At 42.2% G+C, this 15319-nt stretch overlaps 1 protein-coding gene across 3 annotated transcripts in view; it reads left to right on the top strand.

The window, feature by feature from the left end:
* The window catches only part of FBXO42 (F-box protein 42), a 115286-nt gene that overhangs the window by 65555 nt on the left and 34412 nt on the right, over positions 1-15319 (top strand). For all 3 annotated transcript variants that reach the window (XM_020877955.2, XM_020877953.2, XM_020877954.2), the window contains exons 2-3: positions 2417-2683; positions 5220-5336. In XM_020877955.2, coding sequence (XP_020733614.1) covers positions 2434-2683; positions 5220-5336 — 367 coding nt within the window. In that variant the 5' untranslated portion in view covers positions 2417-2433. The remainder of the gene's footprint in view (positions 1-2416; positions 2684-5219; positions 5337-15319) is intronic.

Raw genomic sequence — 15319 nt, 5'->3', positions numbered from 1 at the left:
ATCTGTCTTGTGTTTGTATTCTTTGTGTCTTTGACTCTTACTGGGTTAATCTCTTTGAGAGGAATTAGTGGCATATCTTCTTTTTGTGACTCCCGTGGGATCTAAGTCAAAGCTGTGGTTTTTCCAGTAGTCATGTATGGAAATGAGAGTTGGACTATAAAGAAAGCTGAGCACTGAAAAATCGATGCTTTTGAACTGTGGTGTTGGAGAAGACTCTTGAGAGTCCCTTGGACTGCAAGGAGATCCAACCAGTTCATCTTAAAGGAAATCAGTCCTGAATATTCATTGAAAGGACTGATGCTAAAGCTGAAACTCCAATACTTTGGCCACTTGATGCAAAGAACTGACTCTTTGGAAAAGACCCTGATGCTGGGAAAGATTGAAGGCAGGAGGAGAAGGGGGCGTCAGAGGATGAGATGGTTGGATGGCATCGCTGACTCGATGGCCATGAGTTGAGCAAGCTCCGGAAGTTGGTGATGGACGGGGAGGCCTGGCGTGCTGCAGGCCATGGGGTTGCAAAGTCAGATACGACTGAGCGACTGAACTGAACTGAACCCTTTGTCAGTCACATTATTTGCAAATATTTTCTTCTATTCTCTAGGTTGTCTTTTTGTTTCGTTTATGGTTTCCTTTGCTATGCAAAAGTTACTGAATTTATTTAGATCCCACTTATTTACTTTTGTTTTTATTTCCATTACTCTGGGGGATGGCTCGATAAATACCTTGCTGCGATTCATGTCAAAAAGTGGTCTGACTATGTTTTCCTTCTGGTCTTATATTTGTCTTTGATCCATTTTGAGTTTATGTTTCTGTATGGTGTTAAGGAGTGTTATAATCTCATTTTTGTTTTGCATATAGCTGTCCAGTTTTCCCAGCACCACTTTGCCATAGATTAATGGACCAGAGGTGCATAGGTTTATTTCTGAGCTTCCTATCCTGTTCCAATGATCTATATTTCTGTTTTTGTGCCAGGTCCGTGCTGTTTTGATTACTGTAGCTTTGTAGTGTGGAGAGTATTCAGGGAGTCTGATTCTTCCAGCTCTGTTTTTCTTTCTCAAGATGGCTTTGGCTATTCAGGATCTTTTATGTCTATACAAAATTTAAGAATTTTTGTTCTAGTTTTGTGAAAAATGCCCTTGTTGACTTGATAGGGATTGCATCGATCCTGTAGATTGCCTTGGGTAGTATAGTCATTTTGATGTGTAACTGTACTCTTCAGCCTAGGAGTTAGGGCTGGAAATGGAGAGGCCTTCCTCTAGCAAGATAAGCGTGTGGAAAAGAGTTCACTCAAAGCAGAGCAGAGGTGGCTGTCTAGGACCTGTTATTTAACACAGTTTGTAGTACACTCATCACAGTCCTCTGCTTCCAGGGAGTGGGGGGATTGCTGCTGCCCTTCCTCTGCACTGCTCCCCCTCCCGACCGTGAGCATTAGGCTGTTCCCCTGCTTCTCAGTAGCCCCCAGTTGTTCACCACCATCGGTTCATCAGCAGCCACTTGGTTAGGAGGCATTGCAGTATCATGAGCTAATTTGGCAGATGCGTTATGTTAGGAGCAATTTCATGAGTTTTCACTCATGTTTTTCTTGCTGTGATCATTTTTTCCAGTTTTTAAGATATTGTACATAAATTGTTTTTGCCTGGTGTTCAATTTGATATAAACATGGATATGTAGTATGTATTTTTCTGTCTTCTTTTGCTCAGTATTAAGATTTACCCATGTGTGAATCTGTGGTTCCTTCCTTCCTGCTGTTTGAATGTAGCACAGTCTATCTGTTCTCTTGTTGATGGGTATTTATATTGTTTTCAGTTTTTGGCTCCTCGGATCTGTTTCGCTGTTTCCTGTTTTAAATATTGCCTTGTATTTGGTATTACAGCTAGTTAAGCTTGTTATTAGAATATTTACTATCCTCTTAAGTGAACTGTCTTGTGTAAAAGCTCAAAAAAGCACCCTATCATTTCTTATTCCTATATCCTCAGAGTGTTCTTTTTACTCTTTTAGGATTCGCTGTTAGTTTCTTCTTCTGCATTTGAGGTCTTGAATCATATTACTGGCTGAGGGAAGCTAGTTGCCGTTCCCTTTGTTATTGCCGATCACATCCTTGAGTTAGGGGAGTTGTTGAGCTCAAGTCGTTTGGTCTTATGGTTATACCAGAACTTGGCTGACACTCTAGGTTTTCAGTGAAGAGGAAAAAAATTGCTATCAGAAACTTCTAGAGATTTATTAGATATTTGGGATGGGCTTGGTATTTGAGCTGTACCTGACAAATTAAGGTAGCTCACAACTAGTGTGGGAAGGTGCTAAAGGACAGGTTTCAATCTGAGCACCTGAAAGAAATCGTGAACAGCTTGGCTGCGTGTGCCTGAGCTGTTTCAGAACTTCAGACAGAGTACACTGATGTGCTTCTCTCCTGCTGTAGCCGCCGCGTGGAATGTCATGGCCAGCTCCTCCGACAGTGAAGATGACAGTTTCATGGCTGTGGACCAGGAGGAAACCGTGCTGGAAGGGACGATGGAGCCAGATGAGGAGCCCCGCGCGGCGCTGGAGGTTGAGGAGACTCGACACAACAGGTCCATGTCTGAGCTGCCAGAAGAAGTTTTGGAGTATATCCTCTCCTTCCTCTCCCCATACCAGGAGCACAAAACTGCGGCCCTTGTCTGCAAGCAGTGGTACCGGCTTATTAAAGGTACTGTGGGACGCGGGAGGTCTGTTTACTCATTTAAGGTTTCTTTGAATGACTTTTAATCTCTCAGTTTCATTTTCTCTTTTTCTCCCTTACATTTATTGTGGTTCTAAAACTTAGACAGTTAGCTCTGGACATTTTCCTTTTCTCTTTATCCTGCCTAGTTTATGAACAACTTGAATACTGAAGTTTTTAATCCAATTTGCAGTTTTAAAATGAGGATTCTTTTTCTGCATATTCTTGGAGTTGATCTGGTGAATTGTATTATTCTTGAATAGGTAGAGTAGGGATGAATATGGATTGACAGTAAGAGCAAAACCTTCATGTAACTCTTATCATTGTCAGGACTATTGTAACTGCTTTACAGTCCTCATAGCAAACTGTGAATAGCTTAAAGTAGCTGTTTATGGCAGATGTGGAGTTATGAAAGCACTTACTGCTTGATTTTATCTCTATAAACAGCCCAGATCCTATATATGTATTTTACTTTTTAAAATGAATTTCTCCTTTTTTTCCCCCTCCATTTTCTAACCAAGATTTCAGCTTTAACTAAATGTTGAGGTTACTAGTTATACTGTATTTTTTCAAATTTTTTTTATGTGGGCCATTTTTAAAGTCTTTATTGAATTGTTACAATATTGCTTCTGTTTTTGGTTTTTTGGGTTTTGGCCATGAGGTATGTGGGGTCTTAGCCCCCCGGCCAGGGATCAGACCTGCACCCACTATGCTGGAGAGTCAAGTCTTAACCACTGGACCGTCAGGGCAGTCCCCTGTATTTTTAATTAATAACAGTTATTTTATTTCATTCCATTTTAGGTGGAAAGGGCCTTTTTTTTTTTTTTAATGAAGATGACCAAGCCAGTTGAACAATCTTTGATCAAAGCAAGGGTTGTATTGATTTTTTGTTTGCTGGTGTGAGCAAGGCAGCCAGAGATGTGAGAGAGGAAAAATGTTTAGATCAGAATCAGCCTTAAAATCTTTCCTAGACCCAGAGTGGTTCTCTGGGGAGTAGGGTCCTTATCAGTTGTCCAGAGTCCAACCTTGATGGCTAATAAGGACCAGCTGTGTTGAAACTTTCCCCCAGCCCTGCGCGCATCTGCTCACAACTGGTAACATTGGTATGTACAACCTGCTTCTGTTTGCAGAATTAATAGCCTCCGCAGGAGAGACTGGCTCCCTGCACTACGGCGGTAGATAGTTTTACCTCAAAAATAGAGGAAGAAGAATCATACATGAGGGGTGGTGATCTAATCAAAGATATTTATTTATTCTTGGCATTCTTATCATTTCGATCTTTTTTTCTTTTTTTAAGAGAAAAGAACCTTAACCTAGTATTCCCAGTCTTAGATCTTCTGGGAGAAGTCACTGCTAGGACAGTTTTTTCTCCCCTCCATCATTACGTATCTGTCTTTTATTCATTACTGCCTTATCTCAATCCAAGATTTGAAAATTTGCATTACTTTACCAGTGTATAGTTGACAGTATGGTCACACATTAAAAATGGCCGTGTCTTTTTCATATTCCAGTTCTTATCTGTGAGTTCAGCCAAGGGAGAATGATCATCACTGGAAAACATGTTCTCTGATCCTGCTTAAGGATCCTCAAGGTGGCATAAATTCAAGAGTGGTATTCTTTCAAAATGTAAATAATTGATTGTACACTTCATTCAAAATGCTTCTCTTTGAAATAAGAGTAATTTCATGTGTTGGAAAAACAGATTGTTCCAGAAGTATGAAGCTCTCACTTTTTTAAAAATAGACTTCATTTTTTTTAGAGTGGTTTTAGGTTCATGGCAAAATTGCACAGGCCATAGATTTCCTATATACCCTCTGCCCCCAGACACTCACAGCCTCTCCCACTTTCAGCATCCTCACCAGGGTGGTACATTTTACAGTTGATGATCCTGCGTTGATAATATTGATGTATCATTGTCACTCAAAATCTGTGGTTTACTTTAGGGGGTACATTCTGTGAGTTTGGACATGTATATAATGACATGTATCTAGCATTATAGTAAAAACTCTGATTTTTTTTTTTTTTAGACAGCTTTCCTTAGTTATAAATTCAACATTTCATAATCCACTGTCAGCTGATTATTATCTCCTTGTTTAATACGGAGAATTCGTGGTCTAACTATAGATATTTACTGAACAGCTGTTATATTCCAGAGATTGTTTTACCGTATTTTTTCTCGCAAAACTAAATTATCTCCCAAGCCTCTTTGTTTTGGAGTAAACAGCACCAGTTATTTTGATGTGTTTCCTCATGATGTGACGTAAGAGGAGCAGAGTTAAAGTGTGAGCAGATTTTGTCACCTTGAGGGAGTCATTTAACCTTGGTAAAATCTGAAGATTAGATCTTCCAGTTTTGAACTTACGTGATTTTGTTTTCTGTCTTTGAATGAAAAAAAAACAAAGAAATTTGGAGTTCCTCAAAGAAACTTACATCTTATAAAAGTGATGAGACAGTAGATTCAATTTTATAATTTGGTTTACGAGTGAAGAGTCCAGGCTGAGGCGTTCGTTACTTTTGTCTTTAGGTGTAGCCCACCAGTGTTACCATGGTTTCATAAAGGCTGTTCAGGAAGGGAACATCCAGTGGGAGAGTCGGACATACCCTTATCCCGGGACCCCCATCACCCAGCGGTTCTCACACAGTAAGTATTTATCGTGAAAACAGGTCCCATCTTGCCAGCAGTCATGTTTCCAAAAACTGTTTTTGAGGCTTATATTTTGTCTGACATTTTTAGTGAAGAGAATATAAAATGAGGATTCATATTAATTTTGCAGCCAGAATTAGGGAAGAGCATGAGCCTAAATGTTTTGTAGGCACTGTGGTGTAATTTTATGTTTGCTTTTTCGTTGGATTTTTCTAGTATCTGTACTCCAAGGACATCAAGGTGTTGTACTTGGGCTTTTAAACTCTTGACATCAGGTAACAGAAGAGCGAAGGAAAGGTGCTCATGAGGGTGTTTCTGTCATCCTGTTTAGGGAGTAGCCAGTTCACCAAGAACTCTTTATTTTAGCATGGTATGTGTTCAGCAAATACGGAATTTGACTGGGGTCACACACAAATTTTGAACATGAAGGATATTGATTATAAAATACAAATTTAAGTAATAAAATTATAAATAAAATGTTCTGGCAAATAGATATAATTTAGCGTTTTTGACTTATTCTAGAATTAACTCTCCATTTTAGCTGATTTTTATAGATGCCACTTTATGTATTTTTTCCTTTGACTGTGCCCTGGGGACACCATGTGGGATCTTAGTTCCCTGACCAGTGATTGAACCCAGGCCCCAGCAAAGAGAGCACTGAATCCTAACCACTGGACCGCCAGGGACTTGCCAATATCATTTCATTCCAGAGGTGGCTTCTTTACTGCTGAGCCACCAGGGGAAGCCCATTGGTGATTCATATCCATCCATCAAAGTGAGACTGAGATGTGTTGTATTGTAGGCCAGTAAAGGTGTATATATATGAGTGGTTTTACAAAAGTTCATTGAGAAGAGAGGGAAGCCTTTTGGAAAGTTCTTGGAATTATTGCTGTAGTTATATTACTTGCCTGTTCAGAAACCTTGAGTGTCTGTCCAGTGATAAAAGCTAAACTTAGTCATATTTAAAACCCTCTTTAAGCTGACTTACTTCTACATTTACTACTTCGTCTCCTGACTTTTCCCTAGAGCTCCCCTCTTTTTAAGCTGTCACTTTGCTGTACTCAAAACCCTAACCCTGGAGTATTCTCGTCCACTTAGCTGAAGCCTGCTTCTTCTTGAAAGCTCAGTTCAAGTTCTAGCTCTTTGGGGAAAGCTTTTCTCAACTCTCTGGGCCACAGAAAAATTTTTCCTGATCTGAACTTATGTCTGGAATACTGATTTGGCACTTAACTCATATTGTCTTTCACTGTTAACTTTTATATTTGTGTCTCTTTTTTTAAGCTGTATTTTGAAATTTGAGGGGAAGGAGAGTTACTGGTTATCTATGTTACATAAACATTACTTGCAAAGTTACCAACTTAAAACAAGATTTATTATCTCACAGAGTTCCTCAGGGTCAAGAATTTGGGAGTAGCTTAGCTGGCACGTTCTGACTCAGGGTCTCTTGTGAGGTTACAGTCAGCCTGTCAGTCAGGGCTCCCGTCCCCTGCGCGCTCAGCTGAGGCCTGGGGAATCTGTTTCCAAGCTCACTTAGTAGCTGTTGAGAGAAGACTCGGTTCCTTACTACGTGGGCTCCTCCACAGAGCTGCTCACGGCTTGGCAGCTGGCTTCCCACGGAATGAATGATCCGAGAGAGAAACGGAGACGCTGAGGTGGCAGCCACGGTGTTTCTGCAGCCTGATCTCTGCTGAATGCCGTCCTTTCTGCTCCACCCTGTAGGTCACACGGGGTTGCCCGAGGGTGTAATACCAGGAAGTGAGGATCCCTGGCGGTCTCTTGGAGGTTGACCACCCCAGACGGTACCCCATACTCTCATATCCAGAGGCGTTCAGTGGAAAACGATGGCTCATCATTGTCTTTGAACTGAATCTAAATGGATCAAAGGAATGAGTCGAACTGTTGGCTGTTTCCAGTGCTCTCAGGGAGCTGTTTTTACTCATACTGTTGTAAACCCCCAGGGCAGTAGATCTCAAAAGTGCGATTCTTGGACTTTGTAGGAGGGAGGCGTCTGTAAGACTGTTTGGGGGATCTGTGAGGTCAGAACTGGCTTTCGTTAGTTTTCGTCTGCGAGTGTGTGGTCGTGGCGTCAGTTCCCTTGTCCTGAGCCGTGCACGGGCTGTCGCAGTTTCCCCAGCACTGCTTTGGCACCATTGGTGCAGCTGTCAGCACAGTGAAAAGACAGTGACTACTTCCTCAACTACTGCTACTTATTATGATTATAAAAATAGTTTTGAAAGAGTCTCAAATGTTTTCGGGAGTTCATAGACATATACTTTGCAGTAAAATTTAGACGAACGCTTGCTGAAAATATTTAATGAAATTACGGGAGGATCCATATTAGGTCCAGTATTTATTGTTGAAGGAGGGGTAACTTCAGTTATCTACATATGCTTGGAATGAGGAGCAGAGACAAGATTTCTAAAAACAGGACGTTTCTTAAGATTTTTTTTTTTCTTTTCAAGATTTATCTGTTACTGGCTGTGGTGGGTCTTTGCTGCCGCAGGAAGGCTCACTCTAGTGGCGGTGTATGGGCTTCTCGTTGGTGGTGGCTTCTCCCGTTGCACAGAGCGGCTCTGAGTGCCACAGCTCCATAGCTGGGGCTTGAGTGGTCCAGGATGCAGGCTGAGTGGTTGTGGTGCATGGGCTTAGTAGCTCTGAGGCATATGGGATCTTCCCAAACCAGGGATCCAACCGGTGGCCCTTGCTTTGCCAGGTGGCTTCTTAAATATTAGACTACCACGGAAGCCTGAGGATGGTGTTTTAAAACAAATAGTGTTGGAACCCTTTGTTGTTTAATTGATCAGTTGTATCCAACTCTGCCACCCCATGGAATGCAGCACACCAGGCTTCCCTGTCATTCACCATCTCCCAGAACTTGCTCAGACTCATGTCCATTGAATGGGTGATGCCATCCAACCATCTCGTCCTCTGTTGTCCCCTTCTCTTCCTGCCTTCACTCTTTCCCAGCATCAGGGTCTTTTCCAGAGAGTCGGCTCTTCACATCAGGCGGCCAAAGTATTCAACTTCAGCATCAGTCCTTCCAATGAATATGCAGGACTAATTTCCCTTAGGATTGACTGATTTGATCTCCTTGCAGTCCAGGAGACTCTCGAGAGTCTTCTCCAGTACCACAGTTCAAAAGCATCAATCCTTCTGTGCTCAGCTTTCTTTATAGTCCAGTTCTCACATCCATACATAACTACTGGAAAAACCGTAGCTTTGACTATATAGACCTTTGTTGGGAAAGTGATGTTTCTGCTTTTTAATACACTGTCTAGGTTTGTCATAGCTTTTCTTTCAAGGAATAAGCGTCTTTTAATTTCATGGCTGCAATCACCATCTGCAGTGATTTTGGAGCCCAAGAAAATAAAGTCTGTCACTGCTTCAACTTTTTTCACTTCTGTTTGCCATAAAGTGATGGAACCAGATGCCATGATGTTAGTTTTCTGAATGTTGAGTTTCAAGCCAGCTTTTTTACTCTCCACTTTCACCATCATCAAGAAACTCAAGTTTCTCTTTACTTTCTGCCATTTGAGTGGTATCATCTGTATATCTGAGGTTGTTGATATTTCTCCTGGCACTCTTGATTCCAGCTTGTGATTCATCCGCATTTCACATGCGGATGAATGTGAAATGAATGAATGAATGTGAATGAATGAATCCAGCCCAGCATTTCACATGATGTACTCTGCATGTAAGTTAAATGAATGAATGAAATGTGAATGAATGAATCCAGCCCAGCATTTCGTATGATGTACTCTGCATGTAAGTTAAATAATCAGGTTGACAATATACAGCCTTGTTGAACTCCTTTCCAAATTGTGAATGAGTCATCTGTTACATGTCTGATTCTGACTGTTGCTTCTTGACTTGCATAGAGATTTCTCAAGAGAAGTGTAAGGTAGTCTGTCTCTTAATGTTTATTACCATCTGCATTTTACCATAATTATCTATGTAGGAGCGGCTACATGCTAAAGAAAAACTTTTTACTTGGGAAGCAATTTCCTTGGCTCTTCTGATCGACACTTTCCTCATCTGTAAAATGTGTATATGCCCATATGTTTAGGAGTTTTCCACAGTTTGTTGTGATCCACAGAGTCAAAGGCTTGTGTAGTCAATGAACCAGAAGTAGTTGTTTTTCTGGAATTCCCTTGCTTTCTCCATGATCCAACGAATGTTGGCAATTTGATCTCTGGATCATCTGCTTTTTCTTTTTTTTAAACTTCTTTATTTGGCTGCACCAGGTCTTAGTTGCAGCACACAGGATCGTTAGTTGCAGTATGTGGGATCTAGTTCCCTGGTCAGGGATTGAACCCTGGCCCCTTGCATTGTGAGCACAGAATGTTAGCCACTGGACCACCAGGGAAGTCCCTCATCTGCTTTTTCTAAACCCAGCTAGCACACCTGGAAGTTCTCAGTTCACATACTGCTGAAGCCTAGCTTGAAGGATTTTGAGCAGAACCTACAATTCAGTTCAGTTCAGTCGCTCAGTCGTGTCCGACTCTTTGAGAACCCATGGAGTACATCATGCCAGGCTTCCTTGTCCATCACCAAATTCAGTAGTTCCCCCCAATCTTCTTCTCTGCTTAGTTTAGTGAATGGCATTATCATTCTCTCCATTATACAGACTTGAAATCTTGGTTTCATGCTCAGTTCCTCTCCCTCCCTCAACAACAAAAGTCAAATCTTGTTGACTCTGTTCTGTCTCTGCAGTCTGTCTCATGTCTTTCCTTTTACTCCCATTACTCACACTTATGACTTAATCATCCCATCTTTCCTAAGTCTCTTCTTCCTCCTTTCCTCCCCCACCTCCCTCCCTCCCACATTGCAGCATCTCACTTCCCCAGCCAGAGATCACACTTGTATCTCCTGCAGGAGAAGTGTGGAGTCTTAACCACAGGATCAAGAGGGAAGTCCCCCTAAATCTTTTCTAAACACTCTTCTTACCTTTTCTCTTCATCTGAACCTGGTCTAGACACTGTTGGTAGCCATCTCTAAAACTGGGGACAGTGCCGCCTCCTGGGGCCTTTGGACGTATGCAAGGTCATGGCATACTGTCTCTACTGGAAAGTACCGCAGGCGGATAGTAGGCAAGGACCAGGGTTGCTGAATGTCCTGTAGTGAACGGGATGATCCTGCACACAATGAACTGAGCTGTTCAAAATGACGGGCGCCCTGAGCCGGGAAGCACTGCAAACCTAAGACATAAAGCCAACCTTATCATTCCTCTGCCAAGAAGCCTCAGCCTGTCTGCGCTGCAGGTGGACGTCTCTACTCTGGTGGCCTTCAGGGCCCCAGCTTACCTGTTCAGCCTGACTCACGGTTGCATCCTTACACAGCCAGGCTCTACCCACACAAGATTCGGTGTTTGTCTGAAATTCCCTACTTCTTGGCTTTGCTTAGATGCCCTGATTTCATTTCCCTTCCCCTCTCATTGCTTTTTAGCCCCTAGACATATTTCCCCCTTGTTAAATGACAGAAAGTGTCCTGAACTCTAAAACCCATCTAGGAGACAAAGCCAAAATCTACCTCCTTTCACACTATTCTCAAATTCCCCAGTATGGAGATTAAGCTCTTCTCTTTTTCTGCTTATACTGCCTAAATAGACTCTTCATACATTCCTCTTAATGTTTATTACCATCTGCCTTTTACAATAATTATCTGTGTAAGAGAGACTACATGCCAAAGAAGAGCTTCAGACTTGGGAAGCGAGTTCCTTGGCTTCTCTAATCCACACTTCCACAAAATGTGTGTAACAAATCCTGTTTGTGCCACAGGTTACTAGGAAATTTAATTGAGGAAACACTTGTAGAAACATGTTTTAACCTGCAAAGTGATAGGATAATGATGGTGTCTCCTCCACAAGGCTCTTGTCTGCCTGAGAACACTCTGGTCCCGCGTCTTAGACATCTGTGCACCTCTCACAACTCCTGGCTCATAGTTGACATCGATTAATTCTGTGGAATTGTGTAACAAAGATATGAGCAATAGAGCGTCTTTCTTTTGTAAGAGTCGAGACAGAAAATGCAGGGGAAGTAAATGAAGCCAGTTCTCCTAGTTATTTGATGAGTGTTTGTATGGCCAGACATGCAACTCTTGACTAAGGTAGAATGTCCCTTTCAGATTGACATAGGGGTCTGTTGAGTACCCAGAATTATGTTTTGGTGTTCAGGCTGCATATATGGTCAGGTCATTCCATACACATGCTAACCTTGCTCCTGCAGTAGCCAGCATGCCCAGACTGGATAACCAACCTGTCTTATTCCGTAGTTATGTAATTACAGGCCTTATCAAGTATGTCCTGGCTTGTAGATGCTAGACACGTGACAACCTAAGCATGGGACAGATGCCTCAGGACCTTCCCTGGAGACAAGTGAGGAAACAAGAGAATTTAACCTCTGAGAGTACAAAAATTGGAGTCCAGTGAACATTTAGTGACTGCCAGGCACCATGAAAAATATGCAACTGGAAGACCTTGAACTTTAGAGAATTTTAGTATAGTAGGAAAGTATTCAGAACACTGAAAAACTCTTTGCTTACTGTGTGTGTAATTGTGAATATTTGATTTGTCTTCAAATAGGAATTATTAGATTTTAACTTGAGGCATGTGACTTTTAGTAGTTGTTCATGGAGCAGTCAAGCACATTTCAGAAAATTTGAAGAGATTTAGCAATTGGAACAATCACATTCTCAATGTTATTAATATTTTTTTTAGCAGGGTAGTCATACCGTACAGTGAACAGTAACTTCTGTATGGCACATTCCAATGCTCTGTATGTCCTGAAAGGAAAATGTGCTGTTTGGGTGGAGAACTTTGGTAAAAGGAAATACCTACTTGAGCCCTGGTGTTTGCTGAGATTCTTAGTTTGTTTAAAAGGCCCGTTGAGTTTGTTGGGTCCCCACCCCCACTCAGGCCAACACGTAGGCGCCTTAAATAAAAACAGACAAACACAGTTCAGTAGGATGCTTAAAATATGTGAGTGTATTATTGGTGGCTCTTTTCTCGTTCTTATCACATCTGAGTCCCAAACATAGCTGCCCAAATTGACTCTCTTCCTCGCCAGGCTTTGTTGATAACGCCTGCTGGACGTTGAAAATCCACTGTGTGAGACTTGTCATTTCAGTCCCATTAGCTTTGCATAGAGTTTGGGCTGTGCCTTCCTCTTCCAGAAGCCTTTGTTTGCTCAAAGAGAGCAGGAAAATGCCATTTGCCTTACTTTAGTATAGGATTGAAATACACGTGGTGAAGGTCTCACGGGGCCAGCTGCTGGCGAGGTTTTCAACCCAAATAGAGCAGAATGTTTGCTGCCTCTTTGAAAAATAAAGGCTCTGTGTTCTTTTACTGCGTGAAGGAAGCAGCTGCCAGGAGTTGGTCTTTGAGCAATAGTGGTACATAAATGAGCCCCTGACTCTTTTAGTTATGAAATCATGGGTTTGTCTTATTAAACATTGTCATAATGGACCTCAGTTAGAGTTTCAGAAGACAGGGGACATGGCTAATTTCTGTTCTGGGGTTCCGGATTATCCAGAGGAATAGAATGTTCTCTTATGCTGGGCACCAGTCAGGTCAATTTAAAATTGCCCCAATTTGTTGGAGCAGCTAGTTCAAAAAAGGTATAAGAAGACCAGGATACTTGAAGCTTAATGGCTTTAGTGGAGATTGAAGTGTGGCTTCAGTAATTATCCTTTTTGTTTGTTGAATGTTATCTAACTTGATCTGTTGTTATTTGCGGTGCTTAACAACTCTGAAACATGAGCAATGGAATTACGTAGAATTTTCCTTTTTGGGGGGCCACACCGCACAGTTTGTGGGCAGTGAAAGCATGAAGTCCTAACCACTGAACTGCCAAGGAATTCCCAGGATTACACTCCTCAATAGCCTTCCTTGTTGGGATGTTAATGTAAAAACTGACTTAGATATGGATTGCAAGTTATTTTCAAGGCAAAGAAAGTCAGTGGGGAAATTCCCTGGCAGCCCTGTGGTTATGACTCTGTGCTTTTACTGCAGGGGCCTGGGTTCGATCCTTAGTCAAGGAACTGAGATCCCTCAAACTGCATGGCACCATCAGAAAATAAAAAAAAAAGAAAGAAAGTAGTGGAAAGTGTGAAATCATGTTACCCTTCATATTCCATCGTAGCATGGTTGAGTTCTGGGAGTAATTAAGTATTTTGCAGATGTGAGCCTGTTGACGATTAAACGGCATTTCATTTCTTCATATCTCTAGTTTCTTTAATTTTTTTGTTAATTTGAAAAGCCTGTAGCTCTGTTATTGTGCAGTGTTAGAGGTCAGATGTTTCGGATTTACTCCTTCCCCTGGCTGAGACTACAGGGTATAAGTGACTGAGCACATTGCTTTTATTTTCTCTTAACTCATCCAACTTTCAGATGTGGCTTCCCTAGTGTAGAGAGTCCTTAAAAGCCTATCAAGTGGGCTGTGTTTAGAAAAAGTAAAAAAGGAGGGTTATTCCCAGAGCGTTTGTGTATCACAAGAGGTGATTATAGCAGTAGCATTTCCCTTTTTCTGAGCTAGAGTCCAGAAGAGATTTTAAAACCAGTGGTGGACTAGACTGATCCGGACCTACCGATGGGCTGGGTGAGCACCAGAGCCCTGGTGCCCCATGGGCCGAGCCTCCGAATTTCTTTTCCCTTTCCACTTCCTTTTACATGATGCTTAACTGTTTTAGCCTAGTTTGACTTTGAGAGGTCTGGTTTTCCCACTGATATGCATGGAATGAATGAAAAGTGTTACTCTGCTCTTTTCCCTAAAACCCAGGATGGTGAATGCAGAGCTGTGAGGAGCGTGGCCATCTCTCCCACAGGATAGAGGCTGCATGCGCTCTCTGGGGAGAAGCGCGGGGGTGGAGCTGAGCTTCCACGTGTCTTGTCCAGGCCCTGGCTCTGGTCATCCTGGTGTTAGGGCAACAGCCCCTCTCACAGCCATTGACTCTTGCCTTCAGGACAGTGTCCGCTGGTGAGGTGTATATAATCACCTAGTTAAACAGGCTTTTCTTAGAGACCTCGGTGCTTTTCGTGTACTTATTTAAAGTATGTGTTTACTTTTGGTTGTGCTGGGCCTCTGTTGCTGTGTGTGGGCTTCTCTTGTGGAGCAGGGCTCTGGGCGTGTGGGCTTAGTATCTGGGGCTCTCAGGCCCTGGATCTCGCAGGCTCCAGTAGTCGTGGTGCTGGGGCTGTAGTTGCCTGAGGCGTGTGGAATCTTCCCGGACCAGGGGTTGAACCCGTGTCTCCTGCATTGGCAGGCAGATTCCTATCCACTATACCACCAGGCAAGGCCGACCTTGGTGCTTTTCATGTGTTACTTCCTGCGCTGGTTTTCTATTCGGCACCGACCAGTCAGCTCGGTGGTTTTTGGATACACCTAGGAGCCTAATGACGTTCATGTTTTTTCTCTTGGTGGTTTGGGGAGCATACTACCTCTGAGATCCCCAAGCTATATTGGTTCCGCATGTGTGGTTACTTTGTGGCATTGATTAAAATTGTTTTCTGTCATTCTCTTTTATATAAAGTCTTGTTTATTGTTTTGTTTCTGCACATTTCACTTGAAAGCAGAAGCAATAAGAGGAGTGGTGGAGAGAAACAGGAAGACTGAGTCCTCTGTCAGCAGTGACTCTCTTCTTCCAGCCCGCGAGCGTAATGATGCAAATTCAGATTAACTATGGAGCTGCGCTGACATGTCACTCACTGAGCACTCTGAATCTAAATTCTCGTGTGCTCTTGCTAGAATTATGCTGTCTTATGTAATATCATTGTCAGCTTGCTTAGTGTGCTCAGAAATAACATTTCCATAGCTTTTCTCTGGTCCTTAGTTTAAAGGTTAATGTAGTGTTGATGAACTTGAAGACACAAGGCTGGTTATGGAAAGGTTGGTACCTGGTAGCAGTTATGTTATATGTGAAATAATTGATCTTTAAAAGATATGGACTATAGTTAAGGTCCTAGAGTACCTTCAAAATTAGACACC

Source organism: Odocoileus virginianus, chromosome 30 (assembly GCF_023699985.2).
Source record: "Odocoileus virginianus isolate 20LAN1187 ecotype Illinois chromosome 30, Ovbor_1.2, whole genome shotgun sequence".
NCBI classification, from domain to species: Eukaryota; Metazoa; Chordata; class Mammalia; order Artiodactyla; family Cervidae; genus Odocoileus; species Odocoileus virginianus.
This window is presented reverse-complemented; position numbering and strand designations above follow the sequence as displayed.